General features: G+C 47.4%; 12 protein-coding genes across 12 annotated transcripts; 8 read left to right on the plus strand and 4 right to left on the minus strand.

Annotated features, from left to right (window-relative positions):
- Positions 1 to 51: 51 nt before the first annotated feature.
- FSST1_009645 (uncharacterized protein) lies at positions 52 to 774 on the minus strand (the record flags this gene model as incomplete). Its single annotated transcript, XM_083226638.1, has 1 exon — positions 52 to 774. The coding sequence occupies one exon, from the start codon at positions 772 to 774 to the stop codon at positions 52 to 54; it is 723 nt and encodes a 240-aa protein (XP_083085606.1).
- Positions 775 to 2,257: 1,483 nt separating this feature from the next.
- FSST1_009646 (NRDE protein-domain-containing protein) lies at positions 2,258 to 3,337 on the plus strand (the record flags this gene model as incomplete). The annotated part of the gene is made up of 1 exon (XM_083226639.1): positions 2,258 to 3,337. The coding sequence occupies one exon, from the start codon at positions 2,258 to 2,260 to the stop codon at positions 3,335 to 3,337; it is 1,080 nt and encodes a 359-aa protein (XP_083085607.1).
- A 1,333-nt stretch (positions 3,338 to 4,670) lies between these two features.
- Positions 4,671 to 6,026, plus strand: FSST1_009647 (uncharacterized protein; the record flags this gene model as incomplete). The annotated part of the gene is made up of 1 exon (XM_083226640.1): positions 4,671 to 6,026. The coding sequence occupies one exon, from the start codon at positions 4,671 to 4,673 to the stop codon at positions 6,024 to 6,026; it is 1,356 nt and encodes a 451-aa protein (XP_083085608.1).
- Positions 6,027 to 6,561: 535 nt separating this feature from the next.
- On the minus strand, positions 6,562 to 8,104 carry FSST1_009648 (TFIIH/NER complex subunit TFB2; the record flags this gene model as incomplete). The annotated part of the gene is made up of 2 exons (XM_083226641.1): positions 6,562 to 7,919; positions 7,972 to 8,104. 2 exons carry the CDS (start codon positions 8,102 to 8,104, stop codon positions 6,562 to 6,564), a joined length of 1,491 nt encoding a protein of 496 aa, XP_083085609.1.
- Positions 8,105 to 8,813: 709 nt separating this feature from the next.
- FSST1_009649 (uncharacterized protein) lies at positions 8,814 to 10,283 on the minus strand (the record flags this gene model as incomplete). Its single annotated transcript, XM_083226642.1, has 1 exon — positions 8,814 to 10,283. The coding sequence occupies one exon, from the start codon at positions 10,281 to 10,283 to the stop codon at positions 8,814 to 8,816; it is 1,470 nt and encodes a 489-aa protein (XP_083085610.1).
- Positions 10,284 to 11,437: 1,154 nt separating this feature from the next.
- Positions 11,438 to 12,295, plus strand: FSST1_009650 (uncharacterized protein; the record flags this gene model as incomplete). Its single annotated transcript, XM_083226643.1, has 2 exons — positions 11,438 to 11,702; positions 11,757 to 12,295. The coding sequence occupies 2 exons, from the start codon at positions 11,438 to 11,440 to the stop codon at positions 12,293 to 12,295; spliced, it is 804 nt and encodes a 267-aa protein (XP_083085611.1).
- A 461-nt stretch (positions 12,296 to 12,756) lies between these two features.
- On the plus strand, positions 12,757 to 13,595 carry FSST1_009651 (HotDog domain-containing protein; the record flags this gene model as incomplete). Its single annotated transcript, XM_083226645.1, has 7 exons — positions 12,757 to 12,795; positions 12,876 to 12,916; positions 12,991 to 13,006; positions 13,054 to 13,119; positions 13,172 to 13,286; positions 13,334 to 13,478; positions 13,526 to 13,595. The coding sequence occupies 7 exons, from the start codon at positions 12,757 to 12,759 to the stop codon at positions 13,593 to 13,595; spliced, it is 492 nt and encodes a 163-aa protein (XP_083085612.1).
- A 1,871-nt stretch (positions 13,596 to 15,466) lies between these two features.
- FSST1_009652 (uncharacterized protein) lies at positions 15,467 to 15,801 on the minus strand (the record flags this gene model as incomplete). The annotated part of the gene is made up of 2 exons (XM_083226646.1): positions 15,467 to 15,585; positions 15,633 to 15,801. 2 exons carry the CDS (start codon positions 15,799 to 15,801, stop codon positions 15,467 to 15,469), a joined length of 288 nt encoding a protein of 95 aa, XP_083085613.1.
- Positions 15,802 to 16,788: 987 nt separating this feature from the next.
- Positions 16,789 to 17,380, plus strand: FSST1_009653 (uncharacterized protein; the record flags this gene model as incomplete). Its single annotated transcript, XM_083226647.1, has 3 exons — positions 16,789 to 16,930; positions 16,998 to 17,218; positions 17,285 to 17,380. The coding sequence occupies 3 exons, from the start codon at positions 16,789 to 16,791 to the stop codon at positions 17,378 to 17,380; spliced, it is 459 nt and encodes a 152-aa protein (XP_083085614.1).
- Positions 17,381 to 18,408: 1,028 nt separating this feature from the next.
- FSST1_009654 (uncharacterized protein) lies at positions 18,409 to 19,455 on the plus strand (the record flags this gene model as incomplete). Its single annotated transcript, XM_083226648.1, has 3 exons — positions 18,409 to 18,578; positions 18,632 to 19,133; positions 19,186 to 19,455. 3 exons carry the CDS (start codon positions 18,409 to 18,411, stop codon positions 19,453 to 19,455), a joined length of 942 nt encoding a protein of 313 aa, XP_083085615.1.
- Positions 19,456 to 20,461: 1,006 nt separating this feature from the next.
- On the plus strand, positions 20,462 to 21,477 carry FSST1_009655 (uncharacterized protein; the record flags this gene model as incomplete). Its single annotated transcript, XM_083226649.1, has 3 exons — positions 20,462 to 20,628; positions 20,686 to 21,196; positions 21,250 to 21,477. The coding sequence occupies 3 exons, from the start codon at positions 20,462 to 20,464 to the stop codon at positions 21,475 to 21,477; spliced, it is 906 nt and encodes a 301-aa protein (XP_083085616.1).
- Positions 21,478 to 22,610: 1,133 nt separating this feature from the next.
- FSST1_009656 (uncharacterized protein) lies at positions 22,611 to 23,101 on the plus strand (the record flags this gene model as incomplete). The annotated part of the gene is made up of 2 exons (XM_083226650.1): positions 22,611 to 22,808; positions 22,874 to 23,101. The coding sequence occupies 2 exons, from the start codon at positions 22,611 to 22,613 to the stop codon at positions 23,099 to 23,101; spliced, it is 426 nt and encodes a 141-aa protein (XP_083085617.1).
- Positions 23,102 to 23,352: the final 251 nt, after the last annotated feature.

Here is a 23,352-nt window from a genome sequence, read left to right on the forward strand (position 1 = left end):
GTAATAATATACCCTAAATGCAAAAGGGAAAAACACCACCACGCCCGTCTCTTAGAGCTCCCAAGGCCTGGATATCTTGGGCCTGAATATCATGGGATGCTCGTCAACCTGCCCTTGCCGATCCTTCTTTAACCCCGTGTAATCACACTTCTTGTGGCCTTTGAGGCAACAAGAACAACAGTATGTGCCCAACTTTATGGGGTTGATTGCAACGCGACACCCTTCAGGGTGTTTCTTGCATTGCTCGCATGGCCAGGCCCGAACACCTTCCACTCCCTCCAGCTGGTGGACTTTGCGATGGTCGGCAAAGTTCTTGTAGCTGAACGTGTTGTTGCAGTCTTCACAGCGACGGTCCGGCCTTTTCTTGGGCTCGGAGGGAGGGCTGGGGGTTTGAGCCGGAGTCTGAGCTGGAGTCTGAGTCTGAGCGGGAGCGGGGGCGGGGACGGGGACGGGGGCGGGAGACGGAGCTGGAGCTAAAGCCGGACTCTGGGAAGGCGTCGGATACGGACGAGGAGAAGAAGAACGGGGACAGGGACGGGGAAGGGGACGACGAGGACGGGGACGGGGACGTGGAGAGGAGGATGAAGAAACCTGTCCAGGCCTTGAAGCCAGACCAGGTTGTTGTCCAGAAGTGGACGCCGAAGAGGGAATGAGATGCCCATTTGCCTCAGCAGCTTTCAGCAGCAAATCTATGCCAGACAAGTTGCGAGGCCGGTTGATAGGCGTCCATCCCTTATAGGTGGGACGAGGTGACAATGTTTGGTAAGGTGACATTGTTTGTTGGTATGTCGTGTAAGAAAGAAGGAGGAGTAATGACTTCTTTGACTATGTTGTTTGATGATATGTCTTGCAAAGAAAAAGAAGAAGAAGAAGAAGAAGAAGAAGGAGGAGGAGGAGTAGTAGTGAGCTTTTTTGACGATTCTGTTTGAACACGAGTGAAGAAGAATATTCCTCTGGAGGAGAGGATGGCCTTTATTTATATTAGCCCCAAAGCTTTAATCTAGGGGCATGGGGAATTGTTTATGAGCGCAGTTGCAACACTTCAAAATATGTTGTTAATGCCCTCCTTTTGTGGTTTATGGCCGCAACTCAAACTTTATGACGCCCCCAGCCCTGTTAGCAAGATAAGCAATGGCTACCTGGGAGTAGAAGAATTATCTCCATTTCTAGATATATGCCCTTGACTTTTAAGTGTTGAGGTCGGGGATTGCTTTGGTCATGGTGGCAGTGATAGAGCCTCTTATGCCTCCAGCAAACACGACATCAGGACATTAAACCAGGCTTCATATAAGATACTTTACAGATAAAATGGTATCTACGTACGTATGGCTACTGCTTGACCATGACACGATCATGGTTATGTACTTTATCATCACCAGAGTCTGTTTCCCTGAAATAACATTTGACTTTTTGGTTTACTATCAAATTATAGAAGTCAAAATGTCTAGTAACAGTCATGGGCAAGAGGGTGTCCACTCTTGAATTCTGAATCTTAAACACCTACCACAGAAAGAATGATTGATGCAGTCGCTGACACTCTAGACGCTTAACAATAAATATCAATAATCCAACAGTGTGCGAACAGTAGTGATGCTAGTAAAGCCACAGGCCTCATCCTACATTTACTGCAGTCACAATATACCAGACATTAAGAATTGTAACAACATGGGCGTAAAAACTCTCTTTATAGTAGGATAATTAAATAAGATTAACTCTCTGTCATTTCATCAGGCAGCCAAAGTGTAAATGCCAAAGGTTAAGTACGTATCAGATTAGAGTTGCAGGCATGTCTGCCCGGATGTCGGGACATTGGAAACATGATTGATTCGACAGACCTTGTCAATCTAAAAGAAGCAAGGCGATAAACTACAGAACTCGCAAGTGAACGTGACAAAAAGATCTCACCACTTTAGACCCCTGCAAGCCTCAGCTGTTATCCCCGGCGCCACCCGTAACCTTTACGCCGGGACACGACAAGACATCCCATGAGATCAGATCAGATCATTCGGCATCTACTAGTTATGCATAACCCGTTGCCGAGGCCGAATCAACTGGTGAACACGTATTTATTCAGATTATCAACAGGGGAGATGTTGGAACAAACCGGTTCCCATCCATAAAAGACACTGCAGTCCCCCGCTATAAACGGCAAACTACAGCGTCCACGCAATAGCACCCGCAGCAGTAACTCATCACCCCTCCATCATCTAAACTGTTTCAACTTAATTCATACAATACAAAGAATACATCCAATAAAATGTGTATCGTACTTCTCACCACCGCCCATCCCGATTATGCTTTAATCGCTATCGATAACAGGGACGAGTTTATCCTCAGACCCACATCGCGACCACACTGGTGGACTCACAGCACATCTGGCAGACCAGTCTTGTCATCCAGAGATCTTCAACGAGCAGAGAAAGGAACATGGATGGGACTTAGCAAAGAAGGCCATCTAGCCGTACTCACAAACTACCGAGAAACCGACATCCAGGATCAAAACCACCCTATTCATGCTGCCAAAAGCCGTGGTGGTATGGTCACCGCTTGGCTGGGAACACCACCCGAGGAGAGTCTCAAAGACAGCGTCCACAAACTGGTCGAGAACGACGGCGTTAAGGGCGTCGGAGGTTTCTCCATGGTTTGCGGCAAGTTGAGAAAAAACACTTCCGGTATCGCCATCGTTAGTAATAGAGCAGGCAACGTCAATGATGTACCCATTATTGCCAAAGACCGAGGCGAGATGTGGGGGTTGAGTAACACAGCCTTTGATGCGACAGGCAAGGAAGGTGAATGGGCCAAGATCTCCATTGGGAAGAAACTCTTCAGCGAAGCTATCGACAGTTCCGTATCCAACATGTCGAGTCAAGAGGATCTGATTTCCAATCTGTTGGACGTCCTTACCCACGACACACTACCAAGGAACGAAAACGCAAGCCTGGTCGAATACATCAACGAGCTTAAGAAGAGTGTATTTATCCCATTGATCGGCGACGAAAAGCATCGAAAAGCGATGGAAGCGGCCATGGCGAAAGGACCCGGCGAGTGGGCGACAGACGATCAAAAAGCAGCCGAAGAACTCATGTCGGAAGGACGACCGGATCCAAGCATAACACCCATCATGGGCTTCGAGACGGGCATGTATGGTACGCAGCGTCAGACGGTAGTGTTGGTCGATTGGGAGGGTAAAGTCACCATGGTCGAGAGGGCGCTTTGGGACGGTAATGGCAATGCTGTGCCTAAGGGAGAGGGAGACTTGAAGTTTGAATTCTCCATTAATGGATGGAATGAGGAGTTTTGTAATGGCGTAAATGGAGAGAACAATGGGCATCTGTAATGATGCTGAACAGGTATAGCTGGCCGCTGGAGGCATAAGAGACGAAATCGGTAGGGCGGGCCAGTTTATGCTCCTTAGACCACTTAGTTGTGTCACTGCCACCCTAAGAATTAGGAGGCAGTGACGTATAAGAATAGAAAACATTTCTTAGGTACAAAGGCGTAAAGACTCCAGCGTCTCCTTCCGCGGTGCCTGGTTGTGATGGCAACTGATCTGGAGTGTCAAGCAGCTGGCAAGACCTCCCATGGTCATCGTCCCCCCGATCCGTGACCACTGACCAAAACAAACCAATGACTATAGCATTTCAAAGCAAAACAACAGTAACCGCTTCTTTGTATTCTTACTGCCACGTAGCAATCAATCGCTCTATCTCTTTCATGTCTGCGGTTGCCTATTCAATACGACAACACTCTCTCCCATCTTGCCTGTCGTTGCATTGAGATCAGGGTTACCTCTGAAGGAGAGCAACATGCACTTACAAAGGTTCTGAAGAGGCATGGCAGGCCCTGGGAAGCATAAGAGACGAAATTAGTGGATAGATTTATGTTTCTCTGACTAGGTAAAGTTCTTGGACTACTTATTTTTGTATCCTAATACTTGTGGACGGGGCACTCGATTGGATCTACTTACCTACCAGAGTACTGGATAAGGAGGCATTAGATATAAGTGGCAGGCAGTAAGTGACGTATGGAAATAGAAAAGACTGCCAGTGCGAGAGAACAAAAATTGCAGCGTCTCTCCTTCCGCAGTGTCTGGTTATGGTGGCAGCTGTTTTGGAGTGCCAGGCAGCTGGCAAAATCTCCCATGGTCATCTTCGACCCGTTACCACTGACCAAAACAAACCACCGACCCGACAACAGCATTTCACAACAAATCCCATCCCGTCCCCTTCACTGCCACGCGCATCAATGAATAACTTGCCTGGTCTAGGAGAAAGTTACTCAACTATTGCCCGTCGTGGCCTGTGGATTACCTTGGGATACCTCTATTTTATCTACATTGAAGCGAGACGCGAGCACAATTTGAACCAACGACTACTACGCCTTTACGGACACCAGATATAGAGAGTCATCCGTGGGACACGCCTTACCTACTACTGCGAAGAACTCTGTTGCTTACCGCCCAAGTGGCCCCGATTCTCCCTCCAGGGACTACGTCGGATCCTTCTTCTTTACGCTGCCTATCTTTCAATACCTTTGCTGCTCAACTGGAGCATTGCATACCTAATTTTAGGCTGCTTTGTACAACAAGTCATCTGGGAGATCGAATTCATAGAGATGAGAATCGCGGAGACAGACAACTAAGTACAAGCCTCAATCCAATCACCGCAGCAATGGACACTTTTCGTGCTGGACTTGAGGGAAAACGCCTTCCTTCCTCAAAACTACGACTTCCAACCACAAGCAACTTCCTCACACGATCTAAGAGAAAACGTCCAGTCGTCTCAGGACCCATTGGGCCCATCAAGAACTCTCGAGGCCCTGACTTTGTACGAAGCGACACACTGATTATTGTTCCGACTATCAAAGACTGTTGTTCAGACGACTCATCATCCGACAAAGACAATGCTCAAGCTATAAAGACCACTCGACGAATCTCTGCCAGCTTCTCGACTCACGGATCACTTACTAGTCCTCCTACCGTTGCTAAATCTGGACTCACTGCAACAGTTTCGCATCAATCTCTCTTGTTTGCGGCTCCTGTCAAGCCTCTACCGACTACGGCATCTTTTACAAATTTTTCAAGAAAAGCACTAGTCAACAGCTCTAGCTACGGTGTCTATCCAAGCATGGACTCTATCCAAGACGAAAACGTCCCTCCCCAGGACCACAAAGAAGTAGCTCCTGCCGAGTCTGCTCCCCAGACTATGAATAAGAGTCGTCTTCCCAAGTCTCGGACCATGGCTGTTTTGAGCGAAATCAAGACTTCTATTTCTCGAACATCCATGAATACGAAATCGTCTAGCCCTCGACCTCTTGCTGATCAATCCCGCAAGACGTCTGCATCTTCAACGAGTAGTCTTCTTACCTCCAGCACCTCCCGACTTTGCTTACCAGGATCTTCCTTGGCTTCTGCATCTCGATCTAGTAGCGCAAGCACCACAGTGACCGAGTTGTTGGCGAACCCAAACTCAATCACCACATCGCAGCCTTCAGCATATTGGTCGGGTCGCTTCGTTTCTCTCCACGACCGTTTCCTCGCTGAGGACTTTAGCAATGATGATGGAGTGTCATCAGACTCATCATTCGACAACAGCTTCCAGATGTTTGCGATGAAGACCGACCGTGTTGCTGTCAATTCTCGTCCAACACATCTTTCCTACTCTACCACGACATCGGCTCTAACAACCCTGACTGGCACGAAGCCGCGCAACAAATCCAGCAATAAGGATGCTCGATGTTTGCGGGTCTTTCAACATCTAGAAAGCCTTTGTATCACGGCTGAAGCACGCCGATCGTTACTCGCCTGGCAACAGACATATGCCCGACGCGTGAAAAAGCCGCAACTGCTCCCTCATGGTGGCAGCATGGAGCACAAGAGTTTGATGGGAAGGATCTTTAGCGGCGGTAAAGGCACATCTTCAGGTGGAAGACACAGCCTACCAGCTATGCCATCAGGCCTTCCAGTGTCAAAGAAGCGACCCAGCCTAGCAGCTAGGGAACCGGGGAAACGACTTTCCTTCAACTAGGGGTCTTTGTTTGAGAAGATGAAAAAGGGTGGTTAGTAGTATTCTTTGTTCGTGGGTTTGCTTCTCATCGGTTTATTATGGTGAAGGTAGGTGTATGAAGGTTGAAAGGGAAATATGTCAGTCGACACTTGGTATGGGATACTCCATTCTTTGTTATCAGCGCTTTGTTTGTAATTTGGGTGGGTGGTATGATTGAAAGGCTTACATGCATGACATGGCATTGCATTGGGCTCATCAGCGTTTTTGGTATCTGGTAAAGTTCCACTGCAGGTTGCAGATAGATTGCTTTGCTGCAATAATACATTAGACTTTTTTTTGACTGGGTTGCATTATGCTGTGTGACGTGACTGAGACAATCTGGTGGGGAGATTGACGTGATTGAAAAGGATATCCGCATTTTATAAGTTGTATTTTAATGCTCAACGAAGCATAGCTATTTATAGTTGTCCATGAGAACTTGTGTTCTGTGGCAGACCAACGCCTTAAACTCCAATGCTGTAGTCCTCCTTCCCACCATATCTATACATTTTCCTCTTCACCCAGCCTTCTTTAGAATACGCAGATAATCCCTGATCTGCTCATGCTTGCTCGCAAAGAACATGCCCTTGATATCATTACGCCATACCAAAACGCCCACTTCCTCCGCGAATCCTGCCACTGCCAAGTACTCCTTATCATCCTCAAAGTCCTTGAATAGAAAACCACCCGTCGTTTTCATACGTTCGTTTTCAAGCTGCCATAGACGGATTTGATCGACTACCGTGGGTGGAAGAACAGGTTTGTTGTTCAGCGCGGCTGTGCGGCGCATTTGATCGTGTGCGTGGGCTGAGAGGTATGAAATGATTTGTTCAGCTGTGATACCGAAATTGATAGCTTGGCGGATTGACTGGCGAGAGATTCGTCCTGCTACCATGTCGGGGAAACGCATTTGGAGTCTGGTGAAGAGTGCCAGAACGGCGATTTGTAGTGTCGATTGCGTGTAGGCGTAGATTCGGTAGTTGGTTTCGATGATTACACTGCCGCGCTGCTCATTGCCGGATCCTGTCGCGCTGCTTCCCGGCGCGCGGGTTTGACCTGGTTGGAGTGCTGCTGCTGTGGCGGCTGCTACACCGTCGCTGATACTTCGAAGACTGTTTCCGCTGGATGTGAGTGTCGTGGCGAGTCGTGTAGGGAAGAACATGGAGCGCTTGTGGTTGGGGATATATATAAGACCGAAATCGACGAGGGAGGGTAGCATGTTTTTGCGCTGCTCTGTAAGCGCATTCGTGTCGTATGCTCGACCGAGTTCCATGCTAGCGAGGACAAAGAGAAAAGAGAGCATGTCTGTAGCTTCGAGACCGGCCATTTTGTTGACGTCCATAGCTTCCAACCAGAGTAGCAAAAGCGTCCATACTTGTGCATTCGCCTCTTGTAGCAGAAACGTGAATCCAGCTTGAGTAATACCAATAGCGCCGCTGGGTCTTCGATCAACCAGACGGCCTGCGACGAGGAGTTCTTTCACGCTCTTATTCGGTCCAGAGGATTCGCCTGCGCTTTTGTAGCCAACACTCGAAACGACGAAATGCAGAATATCCTCCCACTTCTTTCTAGCATAGCGGTCGAGGAAAGTGATATCGATTTCGGGGGGGATTTGTAGAGTGGATGGCACACCGAAGGAGTTGTGGGAGCCGCCGCCGGAAAGCGCGAGTCGGAGGGCGATTTTAAAATTTGTCGTGAGCTGCATCTCCTGAGGTCGTTCCTTGGAGGGTGTCGAGATCTGAACGATGTGTAGGACGCGAAGGATGGAGAGAGCTTGGTCTTTTTGACGTTTGGCGCTGGGCCTGACCCAGTCATCGAGGTCGCTTAGGAGGATCGGTTTTGGGGAGTAGAGGATTCGCATGACAAAGGTCTTTGCTGTGGTTTGGTTAATTGGGGGTCGCGCAGTAGCAAGGTGGTGATGACGAACCAAGGTGCGGCAGCATGCGACGGAAAATAGCAAAGGCGGTCGAGGGTTGTTGATAGAGCTTTCGAAAGGTTGTGCCGGGCAGCTTCTCGAGGTACTCTGCAAGCTGCAGCGACGGCGCTGGATTGACTGACATCTTGGGCGACGGGGGGAGTAGTCAGTCAGAATGCAAAGGTGCTAGCTATCTCATGATCGAAAGAGAGTTATGGTCGGGAAAGTGGCTCGGAAGAATAGAAAATGCGGGCGTATTGGTGGATGGTAGGCGATAGGCGCGTTGCTGTTGCTGCTGCTGCCTGTTGTCGCGGGTAGTATATAGAATGTGGTACTGTTGATCAAAGAATTTGGTGTTGAGGCTCGTATTGAACAGAGCTCCAGGCATCGATTTTTTGGGTTTAGTGACTCCCAGGGACGCGGTTTAGCGGGAAAAGCCCGGTAGATTACGTCATGCATGCACCCCAGAAGTCGATCTCACCTTGGGATTCCAGGCATTTGGGACCGTTAAGAGATACCTAAATTAGGATATAAATTTATGCTATTTAGACAGTAGATTTATCTGACTTACTCTTTTACTCTAAAGCTTAGAAACTATAGTATCTGCCAAGGATGGTGGTGTCACGAGATTGTCGGGCGTGAGTGTACTCACTCTGTTCTCCATGTGGGAGTCATGAGTACCTAGTTCAACCATCTCAATTAACTCTGGGATGGGCTTTGAGAACTTCACTCTACAAGACCGGCAAGATGAAACCTTTCTGGAAATATCCAATGGATGTAGTAGATGGTATAAAATTAAAGAAAGATGATATACAGAGGTCGCCCAAATGCTATATATACAAAATATTCACTCATCATCCCCCCTTCTTCAAAGCCGCATCCACCTCTTTTGCAACCTCTATACTCTCCCTTAACACACGCTTCTCCTCGACGCTTAACTCTATAACATCACTATCCGTCATACAGCTCATGTCGTCCTTTGTCCTACCCTTGTGCCACTTGCCGTCCATCATCCAATACTCAGCAACTTCATATCCATCTGGATCCACCCTCTTGTTCTTCAACAAGCTCCCGTTGTACCACAGCAGCTTATCTTTTTGATCTGTATGCGCAATGACAAAACTGCACACCTCTGTCACGTTTCCCTCTTTCCCTTTACCCCATCCCAGCATGGAGCCGTAATGCTTCTCGAATTCGTAGCGGGAACCACCGAGCTCTAACCCGAGCCACCAGGACTCCTTGTCTCCGTGGCCGAGTCGATAGGTGACTTCTTCGCGGACGTCGTGTGTGTTTTGCCATGCTACGTGGAGTAGGCCGACGAGGTTGCTTACTCGTCCTTTGTTGAGGACTACTACACCTGAATCGCATTCTTCGGCGTAGTCCTCGGTCCATACAAGGGAGTTGTTCATCTCTGCGGTGGGTTCCTTGATCTGGTCCTTCCACCACTCATGTCGCTGCTTGAAGGCATGCTGCCAAAGCAGTCTGTCGTGGAAGAGCAGGGCGCCCTTTTCGGTATATGCCCGTTGCTCAAATAGTTCCTCGGGTCGTTGGATAAAAACGGCATCTGCGTCTAGGAGAATCGCCTCCTCGAATCGAGATCCCAACAGCGCAAAGGCCTTGATAGCCCATCCTCCGTCCTTGAGCTTCAAAGTCGTGTCGTCAAAAACTGTAAAGATGTCGAGAAATTCGACATTGGATGCACCGTCCAGGTTCGATATCCTGTTGCGATCCTTCTTTGGCAAGTCGTCCTCTCCCGCATACACAATCTGAATTGGCAGTTGTGATCCCAGAACTTTTCGTAGGCTGACGATCAAGTGACCAGCAAAGCGAACGGACTGCTCGCCGCCGCCAACAGGGATTACAATCCCGCGAGATCCCTTATCAAAAGAACTTCTGAGATCGGATAGGGGGGTTTGTGTTCGAGGTTTGCGCGGTGGATGCTTGAGAAAAGGGAAAAGATCTTGAGCGGCTGACTCTACAACATTTCGCAGCTCACGCCCAGATCGTGAACTCGTTCCAATTTGATCAGACCTTGACAACCATTTGCTCAATTCCCTCGATCTCTGGCCAACTTCCCAGAAAGTGGTTTTATAAGGCGCCTTTACCGGACTCTCATTGTACGTCTTTGCCTGTTGAGTGATGTTCCCCAATTCGTATTCACTGATCGGCGACGCTGTCCAGCTGTAAGATAAGCTGGAGCCTTTCCAAGTGACCAGGATAAGAAAGATGGAAAAGGCAGCAAAGATGCCCAGACGGACAAGAGCACGAGGGGGGTCTCTTATGAGTTGTCCGACTCGGACTATGAGCGCTGAAGCCAGCGACATGATTAAAGAAAGATAGTCGCTTTAGGCATGTAGTCGCGTGGACATTGAGAGAAATGAAGTGAGTGAGAATGAATTGAGAGATGAAGAAGGAATGGCGCCAGTGCGGGACCTAATTAAGCATCTAGAGGTGGACTAACCCCTGTCGGTGATGACGACTAGCACAACCAACAACTTGAGAGATGATAGTTTCAGGATTGTCTTGGCTGAGAGAACGAGACGATTTTATGCCTTTTTTTCTTTTCTTTTTTACGATCCTTTTCATTCGGCATACATACAGATGACAAGGTTAATTTCCTTTGGAACAAGCTGACAATATGTCTTTCTCAGTCTCATGTAAAGTATTGTAGGCCTGATATGGCCAGGTTGGGCAAAGATCCATGATGGGATACAGGGATTATGATGGTCTTGGCTGTTGGTTATCAGCCTGTCTGCCTTGTCTCATTGTTACTTGTTCCCTCTTCACTCACTATTGGCTCAAGTTGGACGATCTTAATGCTAAACTCTCACGTTCATTCAGGCAGTGTTTAGATGGTAAAAAAGATACATTAATTTTAACAATGTATCGTTGTCTATCTTGTTGACTACCGCGACACTTGATGCTGAAGTTATAGGCAATATCATGTCTTATGGGATGTTTTATAACTGTAGTTGGTTTGTACTGTCACCAACAGTTAAAGACTCTGACCAATAGTTGCCCAAACAACTTAACGGTTAAGCGCCATCACTTAGCCACCCCATGTTGTTTGCTTCGTAGCCGCTTTTGGTCAAAATAGATAGATTCATAGCGTTAACAGACAATCATTCCCAAATTCTCTGGAAAAGGTAGACATCCAAATTTCTGATTGTGTCCAGCTTTGGATGCCTCTACAAGGTATAAGAGAGTGATGTGACTTTGCAAAAGCAAATACCAGTAAGCAGAAAGTCCTGCATTTAAACATGTAACAAGTAGACAAGGTTCTGTGTAGACCATCCAATTGTAACTATCAGATCATCCCAGAAGGATGCAGCCAAGCCAACACAGTCCATAATTAGTAGTCATGGGCCGCCGCAGCCTTATCGATCATGTAACAGCAACTCTCTAAAACCCAAGTCCTTCCCTCACAGGAGGTGAGTCAATCGTCCCTGTTTCTTCAACCTTGAAAGTAACCTCAAAAATGCATCTCAAACACATCTTCAGCATCACTACCCTCCTACTACCTCAAGTCATTGCCCAGGAGGGCATATGCTGGGGAGTTAACGGCAAGCAATGGACAGATAATAAGAAGTGCCCTGACTCCTCCGCCTGCTGTGGTCCGGACGCGACGTGTATGCCGAATCGCCTCTGCCAGAGAAAAGGACAAGCCAAGAACCAGTTTGTCAGAGGACCTTGTGCTGTTGCACCCTATGACAGGAAGAAGTGTGCAACTATTTGCATCAGGGGTAAGTCGAACCTGTTTGCTTATGCGTTTGTTGTTGACTAACCCTTTATGACAGAAGAGAAAAATGACCGTTTCCCACGAGTTGAGCAGTGCGATGATGGGAGTTACTGCTGTGACTATGATTCAGGATGCTGCGTTGGAGGCCGTGGTGTATTCCTTGCCGAGGATGGCAGCATTGAAGACAACTCAACCTCGACGACTTCTGAGATCTCATCAGCTTTCACGACATCCTCGACACTTTCCACTTTCTCAACCGAATTCTTGACTACAACTTCCGAACCAACCGCGTCTTCAACAGAGGAAGCGGACGCGGAAACTGATGGTGGCGGCACCAGCCAAGGAGTTACGATCGGACTCGGTGTTGGTATACCAATTGCTGCCATCATCGCTGCTGTGTCCACCTGGCTCTTCCTTCGCAGGCGGTCCAAGAAGCAAAACCCACCTCCTTCGTACCCTGTAACAAGTAAGGTTTATGAGCCATCTGATAACAAGGCTTGGATTCCTCAAGAACTTGATGGTCACGATGCGATGGGTGGAATGAACCATGGGCGGAGTGCAAAGATTCCTGGAACGCCGCAAGAGCTCCAAGGTTGATGGACGGTGATCGGAGATGGCCGAGGAATGTATAATAATTTGCGTAACGACTGGAGTTTATTGAGAGATTTAATAAAACGCAAGCGGGAGCACTTTTGCAATAGATCAGTAACATGCCTTTGCCTATTCATATCTTGGTGATGTATAAAAGACATGCGCGAAGTCGCCTCAAAAGACACTTGATCGGGGATACTCCCACGAGTTATAGCAAGATGGAAATGGAACATTCTGACTGCAGCTCCGTCAATATGAAGCTAGAAGAGCATCCGCCCATGTCAGTGAAGCGATCTTCACGGGTAAATCTGATTACGTCAGGTCATGTGGGGCCGAGCCGGGGAGTTATCTTAATTCTACCCCGGATCTCGTTTACTCAAGCTTCACCCCCGAATCGATATCTCAAGTCGCGCTTTGACGCTTTACAAGACAACATTATCATTGAGTGACCACCCGAACTCATCACAATGGCCAAGAAACTCAACCCCACTCAGTTCACCAAAGCGGTTCGTCTCAGTCACACCTATCTGCAATACGTGCAATAGTACACCAAGAGAGGAGTGTTCGCTAACCAGTGACTCCTCAGGTTGTGCGCTCATTCATGAAGGACTCCGGTCTTGAGCCAACGTACGTCCCCTAGCCTTCAACGCAGTGAGGCATCGGAATCCATAAGGGCTCATCACTAATCTCCTTGACTCTAGACTTCTCGGAAAACATGTATGTTATACACAAATAACTTTCGACAAAGACTAACAACAAGACAGTTCCGTATCGTCAGTGCCACAGAAGGCAAAGTCGACTTCGAGCTTGACATTCAACAACAACATACCGTCAGCCTCTCAACTCCCAATGTATAGCCAACAGCGCTGACCTATCTACCAGAACCGTCTTCAAACCATTCACGGTGGCACCCTCGCCAGTCTCGTTGATCTTGGCGGTTCACTCGCAGTCGCTTCATCGGGTCGTTTCTCCACAGGCGTCTCAACTGACTTGAACGGTATGCGTTCCCTTCTCTTTTGACAAGTAAAATTGCTGACCAGACAGTGACTTATCTGAGCCCCGGAGGCCGTCCTGGTGATCTCCTCAAGGGAACTGCAATTCTGGAAAAGATTGGAAAGACACTTGCTTATACGCAGGTCACTTTTACCAATAGCAAGGGACAACTTGCTGCGCGGGGAAGTCATACCAAGTAAGTCTTGGACTATTGAGTTGTGTACAGTATGCTAATTGTGTTAGATATGTCACTGGAACCATGGGCGAGGCTGGACCTTTTGTCGCACCTGAAGAATTCTCAGATGTGGATTAGATGGGTGCAAGTTGCGGTATAGACATTTATAGATGCGCTAGAGCAGAAGGTATGGATAGAGGACATAAAACAGACGTAGAAGTCTCGCGACACTGAGGCCTCCACCTAAACAAAATGCCAACAATGAAGCCAAATTACACAGAAATAAATATGAAAGGGTTAAATACGGCATGTCTCCGCCTTGAAATCATAGCAAAGAGTAAACAAATCTCCATGGCTTCCGTAGAAGTTAGACTTTTCCGTGCTGAACTCTTGTACTGATGTTGCACTTACAGTCAAGCTTGTGGTTTGGCCTCCTGTGATGAAGAAAGTACTGGTTAAGGCGAATGCTGACGAGTTGATCACATCCTCCACCATATCCCTCGGAAGACAAAGAAACTTCATGGAAAACGAGGCCTGTTATTCCTCGACCTTTTAAGCTTGCCTGAGTACCTCCCCGGATCTCCCAACCCGTTTTGGCTCCGGCTCCGAGAGTGAGTCTCCCTTCGAGTCCTCAGAATCCGGGATCTCAACGTCCAAGGGTAACTTTCGTTTGGCAGGTTTGGGGAAAGTCCCCCCATTCCCATCCTCATCTCCGACTGTAGAATGCGTGGTATTCGTGGCTGTTTCTGTAGGGAGTTCCTCATCCTCCAACATGGCCGTCTCAGAAACAGGCGCAACAGTTGTTGGTGACAGAGACAAGAAATGCACGACAGCGAGGGTTACTTCATGGCGCTAAGTCCAGTAGTTAGAACCTGTCAACTTTGGATAGATGGAGACGATATATATATATTTGACTTACCAGGTGTGCCCGATTATGGAGGTGCCTTGTGATGTGCACCTCGGAATGAAACTCAAGGCCATAACACTCCATTCCTATGATAAGACACACATGATGTCCCTTCATGGCCCAGTCGCATTCGATCTTCGTACAGGGCAGATGGTCGTACAGGGAGTCCGACCAGGCCTCCCTGGTGGAGGCTCTTAGTTCGTCAACTATTGCAAATCCATCAGCCTAACGTACTAACCCAGCAACACAACGAAATCGCCCAGGATTCGATACTTACGGATCGATTCTTCTATGGTAGGAGCCTCAGTGAGGGGAGTCTCCGGGGCGGTTTGGTCAATAACTGGATCAGTGTCTGGTAGGACTGAGACTCGTTCCAGTCGGCAGCGCGTGGTTCTCGATCAAAGATGGGACCGACATACTGCAACTTGACAGTCAGTATAGAAATCGGGGAAAGGTAGAATGAGGAATACCTGGTATGGGACATCTCGAGCCAAGGTGATAGATGATAAGGATGACTTCACTCTAGCTGATTTAGCGAGTGAGAAGACAACGCGCACTACCAGTAGGTAATCACCATGCCCAGAAGAAGTGATCTCCGTTTCGCCTGGACAGCCTTGCCTACTGGCTAACTAAATGGTCAGGCCTGTCTGGAAAAACCGATACATCAATCGGTAGTTGTCTTCGAAGTTTGCGAACGTTGGGGCATGCATCCTTTTCGTGGGCCGAGGAACCCATTGATAACATTGTTGTAAGTGATCTGCCTCGAGCTTTCTAACGGCCACCTTTGCTGACCTTTGTCGAACCATTGGAAGTGGACCGCAAAACATGAGGCCTCCTCAAAGTTGACAAACTTCCCAACAGAAGGTATGCCAGCCAATACGTAACGGTGAGGTTTGTGATCATCCATCACCTCAAGAGAAAGGTTTACCCGGCTTCGTGCCTGGGAGCTTATTGGACCATTTGTCGAAGCAGAAGTCCACTGTGCAGGTGCCGTTGGTTTCGCTGCGGTGCTGAAAGCTGACTCGCTCGCCATCGGTTGCTCTATACATGCGGCAAGTTGTGAAGGTACGAATAGATGTGTCCGAAACAGCGACCTTGGGAATCAATCGATTGTCATCTGGGGAGTAATCGACTCAGACACAGCGGGGAGTGCAAGTACTGTCTGCTCAGCCAAGGTGTGAAATGCGACGCCTCGAACCAAAATGGCCTTGAAAAGGGCGACTACATTAGTCAGTTTGAGGTATGGCAATGGGAGAGTAGCAGCTTACGATAGAGGGGAGTGATGTTCTTGACCATCAGTACCAAAGCGATGCCAGTGTCCCAGAGGTAAAATATATAGCCAGGTTCTCCTTTGAACAGTGGAAGATGTCGGAGATGTTCAATTTTCTTCCCAAGCCGGATCAGCACTTCTAGTCGTCGGTCATTTCTCTTTGACATAGCGCGGGTCGTTTGTCTGCTCATATGAATATATATAGAGTATTTGCAGGTTGTGGCAGGATGTGGCTCACCTAGCTGGGGCCATCCTCCTCCACATGAGAGTGAAGGAAAGAAGAGGGGAGAGGAGGATGAGATGCCTTCATATAGGCGAGCGAAGGTAAATGAATCGTTGCTACTGTGTTACAGCTTCCCAAAGAATCGCAGTCTAGCTTTGCCCATTGCCTTCCGTTTCCCAGGTCGGTGTATCGCTTGCACTCTGCTTGGTGTGCGCTAAAGCTGGCAATCATGTCACTTGCCAAAACCCGCACATTCCATTCAAGTTTGGTTCTGCCTGCTGCTCTGTGATATGCAGGTTAGGGCGCTGTTTGTGTTCCTTTTCTTCGGATATGTGCTTGAGATGGTGTGACAACTGCCATGTTCTGATGGAGGCAGTGGTTGAAAAGGCGTAGCAAATATGATGGACATTTCGAATGCTTTCAGTCACTTGCCCTTCTATGCAGGGCGGTACCTCGGCTTTAATTCCGATGGGACTAGGGAATCGCATCATAAATCTGCCCAACAAGTATTTGCTGCGTGAAGAGGAGATGCTGCAAACAATAGCGAGTCAGTTTGCAGTCACCCGAAAGGAAAACACCAGGACGAACATAAGTAAAGACATAGTTGATAGATAGCATCTAGGCATGCACCTCTGGTTTCAATCGAAGCCTTTTTTTCTCTACCTGTTTTGCGCTTGGAGTTGAACATGCGGTTTGGCCTCTGGCCCCTTTCTTACTTCTAAAGTGTCAATCGTAGATGCCAGCTGCCAGACAGCTGCTTGCCACGTAAGAAACAAACATCATATCCGCCCCACCATTGTAGTCTGCTTCATCTCCTCCATCGATCAGCTCGAGTAAATTCCTTCTCATCAATCAATGAAGTTATCCTTCCCACATCAACTCACCGCGAATTCTGTACCCATCTCCAAGCTGCAATATGTCGACCCCAATCATGACCGTGGACGATGGACTAGCGAATCGGAAAGGTTGGGACGAGACTCTCAGTCTTGAACTGCCAGACACTGATCCTGTGATAGATCAACCTGCCCCAGAGACTCCTCCCGTTGAAGCGCCTGTCTCAGATGAACTCACCAGTAAGTAACAGACATCAATAGTCTTATTATACTATGATGGCGCATTGAGCTAATAGGCTTATAATAGTTGACAAGCTAAAGGCCATCAACGACGTCAAAGTTCGGCTGCCGGCCATAGACGCCAGGAAGCATTCTTTGGGTTCCATGTATGCCCATCTCAAGTTTACTGAGGTTGACTGGACCTTCGAAGGGCGCTATGTGTGTCGTGCTGTGGGTTTTGAGTGTTCCGGCCTTGACTTTGGTTCGGTGCTGGGCCTGGCAGTGCACCTCCACAATCAGGTGCACATGGTAAGTCAAACATACATTTTTCTTTATTGTCTAGTCAAATTAATAGGCTCTAACTATCTCATCTAGCACCATGAAAAGTCACTCGCTACTGAGTGGGTTTGGGTTGCGCCTGTCTCTGAGACGGCGGCGGAGGAGGATGGGGATGAGGGGGTGCTTCTCTGAGATCTCCAGTCCATGCCATTGATCTGTACACGCTATATCATATAGCCAACGTCTCAGTCAGGAGGCCTCTTCGCTAAACCGCATGTTATATAACATGCAAAGTCACGGCACAGATATGATCTTAGCGCCCGGCAGGCCCTGAGACCAAAGCTTCTAGATCTATGATAGAACTCGAAGCATAGCCTTATCGCCAAATACAATCACAGGATTCATTAAAAAAGGTGCCCAAGCGAAGGCTAAATACCCAGTCGTTCCACTCTTGCAATTCCCGGTGCGAAATAGTGCATCTTTATCGGCTATTTCCCCATTGAGTGATTGAAGTGGCCGTCATCAAGCGACTGACTCTTAATTTTCGGCTATGTTGAATACGACAAGTAGTTCCGTTATTAAGGCTGAGTTTAAAGAGTTTCGCCAACTGCAAACTGTTGTATTCTCCAGAAAGCCTTTCAATACCCTGAAAGACAAGTCAAAAATACACACAGACCGGGAGCATTCCAAGTTAAGATGTTCGAGGAGATAGAACAGCAATTTGTCTTGACCAGAGCCCGAGGATTGTGAGTTACCACAACCTGACGTTGACTTACAGCTCATCCTGCATAGAATTACAATCCGTTAATTGTAGTCCACGCGACAAACCGTATACGTTGAATCATGCTGTCCTTCAGCCTGTAGAAACATCGATTTTACGCCCCAAGAGGCAGTGCTGGTGAGACCAACAAGGGTACCCTTGTTCAAGACGCAGCATGCCCATCATCTCATTGGTTCCTCATTCAATTAATTCTTGGCTGTAAGTTCTGTTGTTGAATTCCATTTCTCAAATGAGTCTGGAGATTGTTAACTCGTGATGTAACAGGAAGTGCTTCTGTCGGCAGTCATAAGATATAAGGTCTGAGTGGAGCTCGCTTCTTCATTCCTATTCCTCATCATCTATCTTACGACCATTCTAAACAACTACTTGTTTACTTACACAATCCTGTTTGATCACAGTACTTGATTCGTCAACGCCATACAAGCTCATACATACAGCCATGCAGTACGTTGAGAGAATGGCCCTCGCCCGCGTGGTGATGGTCATGGCCGGCGCCTATATACCCTCTTTAGTCCTCCTCTTCAATTCTTTATGCTCAGTCAGAAGTTCAAAGGACACTGTGAGAACAGCATTTACGTATCTCAAATACGCCCTCCTCATATTCTCCGCGTAAGTAAAACACCAACATATCACATCCAGTGACTTGACTGACAATCATCTAGACATGCCTTGTTTGACGCTGCCACCTATGGCATATTTCTCGGTAGCAGCATCGAATTCGCAGGCTCCTATGACGATTCCGATTTCGACTGGGGAAGATATGCCACCATCATGTGGGTTCTTGGAATTTGTCTGAATGTCTTCCAAGAGGTTGCCAGGATGAGTGAAATGATTACCGACATCCTAATTGCTATCATCCTTCTTCGTCTAAGCGCCGCGATCCTCAACATCTATTCCGGTAGTGCTATGGGCAAGAAACTTCGACTTGCCTCATATGCCATGGCCGTGGTGTTGGGCGCACTCGTTCTTGCTGTCTTCGGTCTTCGTATGCGCTATATCTTTGAGACGTCCTACGGCGACGTTGAGATTGGAGATATTAGCTTTTTGAGGGGCCTACAAGTTGACTTTTCTGTCAAGGTTTTGCTCCTTGTCATTTCCCTTGCCGTTCTTGTCAGGGTTATCATGGTCAAGAGACAAGTCAAGGCTGATAAGAGTCTTACTTGGGTACGTTTACCCATTTATATGCAATGCGGCACATACTGACACTATATAATAGGCCTCTACTATGCTCCTCGTCGCTTCTGTAGTCTGGCTCCTACACACAAGTTTCGCCATGTCGTCCATGGCTGCTTGGGACAACTTGACCGACGTATGGGGTAGACCTCCTGTCAAATACGAATTCTACAACTACATACTCGAAGTAATTTTCAAGATATGGCCGCAGTTTGCTGTTCTGGTTATTGTTTACGTTATGGGACGCGCCAAAACCAACGGGATCTGGTCTAAGCATCAGACGTCTTCGAAGCATATTGAGGAGGGCAAGTAAACGGGGACTTTGATACTGTTGGCGAGTGATAGACTGGTGCCTCTTTGTTGACAACTACCGACTTGCGTATCGGATTATACATACCGACCTGACCTATGTTGCTACTAATGCACCTCTCTTTAGCAACTCAGTTGTCATGAACTGTGCCGGTCGAAGATGGTGACGATGACGGGTGATGGGTCGGTATCAGTGTTCGTAGCATAGATTGTATCAATGTACTTAAGTAAGCATAGAATTGAAGACAGAGCCTTTTGTATTTCCATTAGACAAGGTGTCCAAGCGAAACGGAGATCGGTGTCCTGACGACATCAATCCACTCTTGATTGCTGATATAATATACAGGGTATCTCTCGGTTATTTCCATTTTGAGTCCATCGCTGACGCAATAACTGATGATTCAATCTAGGACTCTTCGACAGCTCCGCTATCAAGGCTGAATTTGGGACACGAGCTTCAGCAGCTACAATCCGCGTTATGTAGACAGTAATGAATCTTTTAACATACTTGGAGACAACATGTGATATCTACGGTTCCACTACCTCGAGGCGCTTCGAGCTGATACGCCCAAGAAACAAGATTGTGAATAATATGACGTTGATCAAGAACCCCGCCATTACTTACAGCTCACCCTACACAGCAACTACAACGGTCAATTGCAGCGCGATGATCTGTATATACTTCATCAAAGTATCCTCACAGCTTATAGAAGCAACGTTCTACGCCCCTAAAATGCAGTGTTGGTCAGCCAAAGCACAGCTTGGCAGATATTTTACTGGCTTATTTACTGGAACCAATTACACGTCTCGTTGGCCAGATTTTTATTTCTTGATCCAACTTTGCGAATCCAGTCCTGTGGGGGCGGTTTTGAGATACAATGCATTATAAAGGCTTGAGCAATGCTCGATTCTTGGGTTCAGCTGTACTTTTTTATTCCGCGACGATACGGCGTACTACCTCTCTAAGAAAGACTCGCCGATAGCATATGCGTCCAACCAAATACGCAACCATGTATCATGATGATAAATTAGTCCTTGCTCATTTGGTTATAGTCGTTGCAGGAGCCTACATTTCCTTTAGACTCGTCTCTCGCCCAAAGTTTGCCGTTATTGCCCAAGATGAACCTGCAAGAACAGCATGTAGATATCTCAAATTTGCCCTTATTACCTTCTTTCTGTAGGTTAATTATACAGCATGAAATCTATGCTACTTGGCTTACCACTAGTCATCTAGATATGCCTTGTTCCACACCGTCTTAATGGTCTCTAATATCACCAATTTTTATCTGTCCAGAGACATGAGTAATGTTAAAAAGCTTAAAGAGTCGGGATATTACCCTTTGCATCAGCTTCTTCGGTTCTGTTCACGGACCTGCCTGCCGATGTCCCAGATATGCGACTTGTGTATAGATGCCCTCATCGCATTGATTCTTTCACGTCTCATTACTGCTATTCTCAATGTACATCTTGGGGGTGTTGGGATTGCCGCAAAGAGTATTCGAATTGCTTCTTACGGCTTGTCTCTCATTCTGGCCGTTTTGGTCCTCATTGTCCTCAGCCTTCAGTTTCTCGATATCTATTCGACTTTCCAAGACGACTCAGGTGGTTTTTCATTCGCCGCTTCTTACCTCGGCTCGGTGTTCCGCATTCTGTTCAGACGTGTTATCTTTGCCACGTCCCTTGCCGTTACTGTTGGGTCTGTTATAGTCAATATGCAGACAAAGACCAACACAGATCTTGCTCGGGTGCGTTTATCTGTCGAATCATGGAACGCGGTAGTACTGACACTGTTTTACAGGCGTCTACGATGCTTGTCGCTGCTTCGGTAGTCTGGCTTCTGCACGCAAGCATGCTGGCCGGTTGGATACTCTTCACTGAGGACCTTACCGTCTACTTTTTTCAGGCCACTTCCGGTATGTGGTTACAGTTTGTGATTTTAATAATTTTTTATATCATGTGGTTTCCAGAAGCCAACGGGATCTGGTCCAAACAGAATCCTTTGGCACAGGCTCGTAAGGACCAGTAGATTCAGGAGATTTGCCGAGGCGCTAGAACATGATGAACAGCATCAGGTACCCGGGAAATATGATTGAGGTATAGGCCAAGTTTAACGGTGGCATGATATGACGTGGGAGGGTAGTTTATATGCAAGGGCTGCATGAGAGTATAAGCCTTGCCATGTATACTTTTACTTATTCACTTCTCCACTGCCCGGTATCCTTTATTCCGGTGCATCTATTAAACTACTTTAGGAAATCGCCGACTAGAAGAGATGTTTCAAGATCAACATTCGCTTATTGTTGTTCTGTGTTTTATTGGCAGAACAAGCACTCAACAACTTACACAACCAACAGCCAAGACCTAAGCCTCGGTAGTCCGGTTAGCTCGAAGCAATGCCGGGAATATCTTTAACGACATCGGGTTGTTCCTAGTGCAGTGCTTCAACTTTAAGATTTATATTCGCCAATTTCCGGTACCTACATATCTAATATAGTATCGAAACACAGCTTGTTAATTGTTTTAGCGATGCGCTCTACAATGAGTTCCTAAATAGACTCTCGTTTGTTCATTCAAGGTTAACGAGATCTACATAGTGGGACCTGTCTGTGCAAGGATGATACGTCAAAGCTCCTCCCTTGCAAGGCTAACTGGGCATTTTTATTACGAATGTTAACAGAACCAACAGAAGTTACAACTCTGAGAGTTCAGCTCAATGGTTGAACATCGTAACATTGCCTACCACGTTGCCTGGCGTCTAGTTATACCGAGGATATTCCATGGGTCCACGGAAGCTCTTTGCTACTCATGGTAGGTCTGGGAAGATCTCGTACGCAATTAACATGATGTTGCAAAGGATTCCTTGTCAATGCCTTCTCGTGTTGCTTGCTGATCCTCTGCACCGGCTAGGATTCATCATAGGTATGGAGTCATACGATGGAGCTTTGGCTGTGGTTGGGCTTTTTGATCCTCATCATGATATCACTCATTGTATTCTGTGTGATGCGATCTGAGTGTTCGAAAAGTATAAGAAGGAGGTGATGGTTCATGGTCGGAAACTGTTCTCTATCAAGCAGCACAATCACCATCACCACCACTCCAATAAGACACAAGCAACTTCAAACCTACACAATACTCTCAAATACACTCAAAATCTTCAAAATGCAGTTCAACATCATTGCCTCTCTTGCCCTCATCACTGGCCTCGTCGCGGCTACCCCAACTCCCGAGCACTCTCTCAAGAAACGTGAGGATCGACCTAGGTGGCGAGTTCGTGCCTTTACAGACGATCTCTGCAACGAAGATAATGAGACTGGAACTTGGTCCTATGACCAAGAAACGTGCGAGAACCTGGATAACGTAAGTTTAGAATGACAGTCGGGTGTGGTGGTGGAGATATCGTGACCAGTGCTAACATTCTACAGTTCTCCGTCGATGTCCTCGGCATCACTGGTGAAGTTGATGGAACCATCTTGGGCGCCGCGTGCAGCTGGCAAATCATGGCACACAGGGAGTTGGACTGTGAGGGTGCACTCCCAGAGGACCGGCCTGTGAGCACAGGCATCTGTAGGAATGTTGGTTCATCCTTTGGATCGGTTGAGCGAGACCCTATCTTGAGCTTCAGTGTTACCAAGTTCGGTCCCTGCGACTAGAGGTCTTCTCAGGTACAGGTTGTTGTATCTAGATAAAACAGGGTTGGGGCTTTTTTCTCCAGCAAACAGATCGAGTGAAGAACATATCTCGCTCATAGATAGCTACTTAAGTCAATTCACTTCACCTTTAGACGACTTAGATTGCACCAAACATAGAACTCGTATCAATTGATACAAGAAAGACTGCAGTGGAAGCAAGAGTGTCTTGATACGTAGTGTCCCAGTACTGCATGTCCGTATACACCTTATTA

Source organism: Fusarium sambucinum, chromosome II, assembly GCF_050947815.1.
Source record: "Fusarium sambucinum isolate potato_lamoka chromosome II, whole genome shotgun sequence".
NCBI lineage: Eukaryota > Fungi > Ascomycota > Sordariomycetes > Hypocreales > Nectriaceae > Fusarium > Fusarium sambucinum.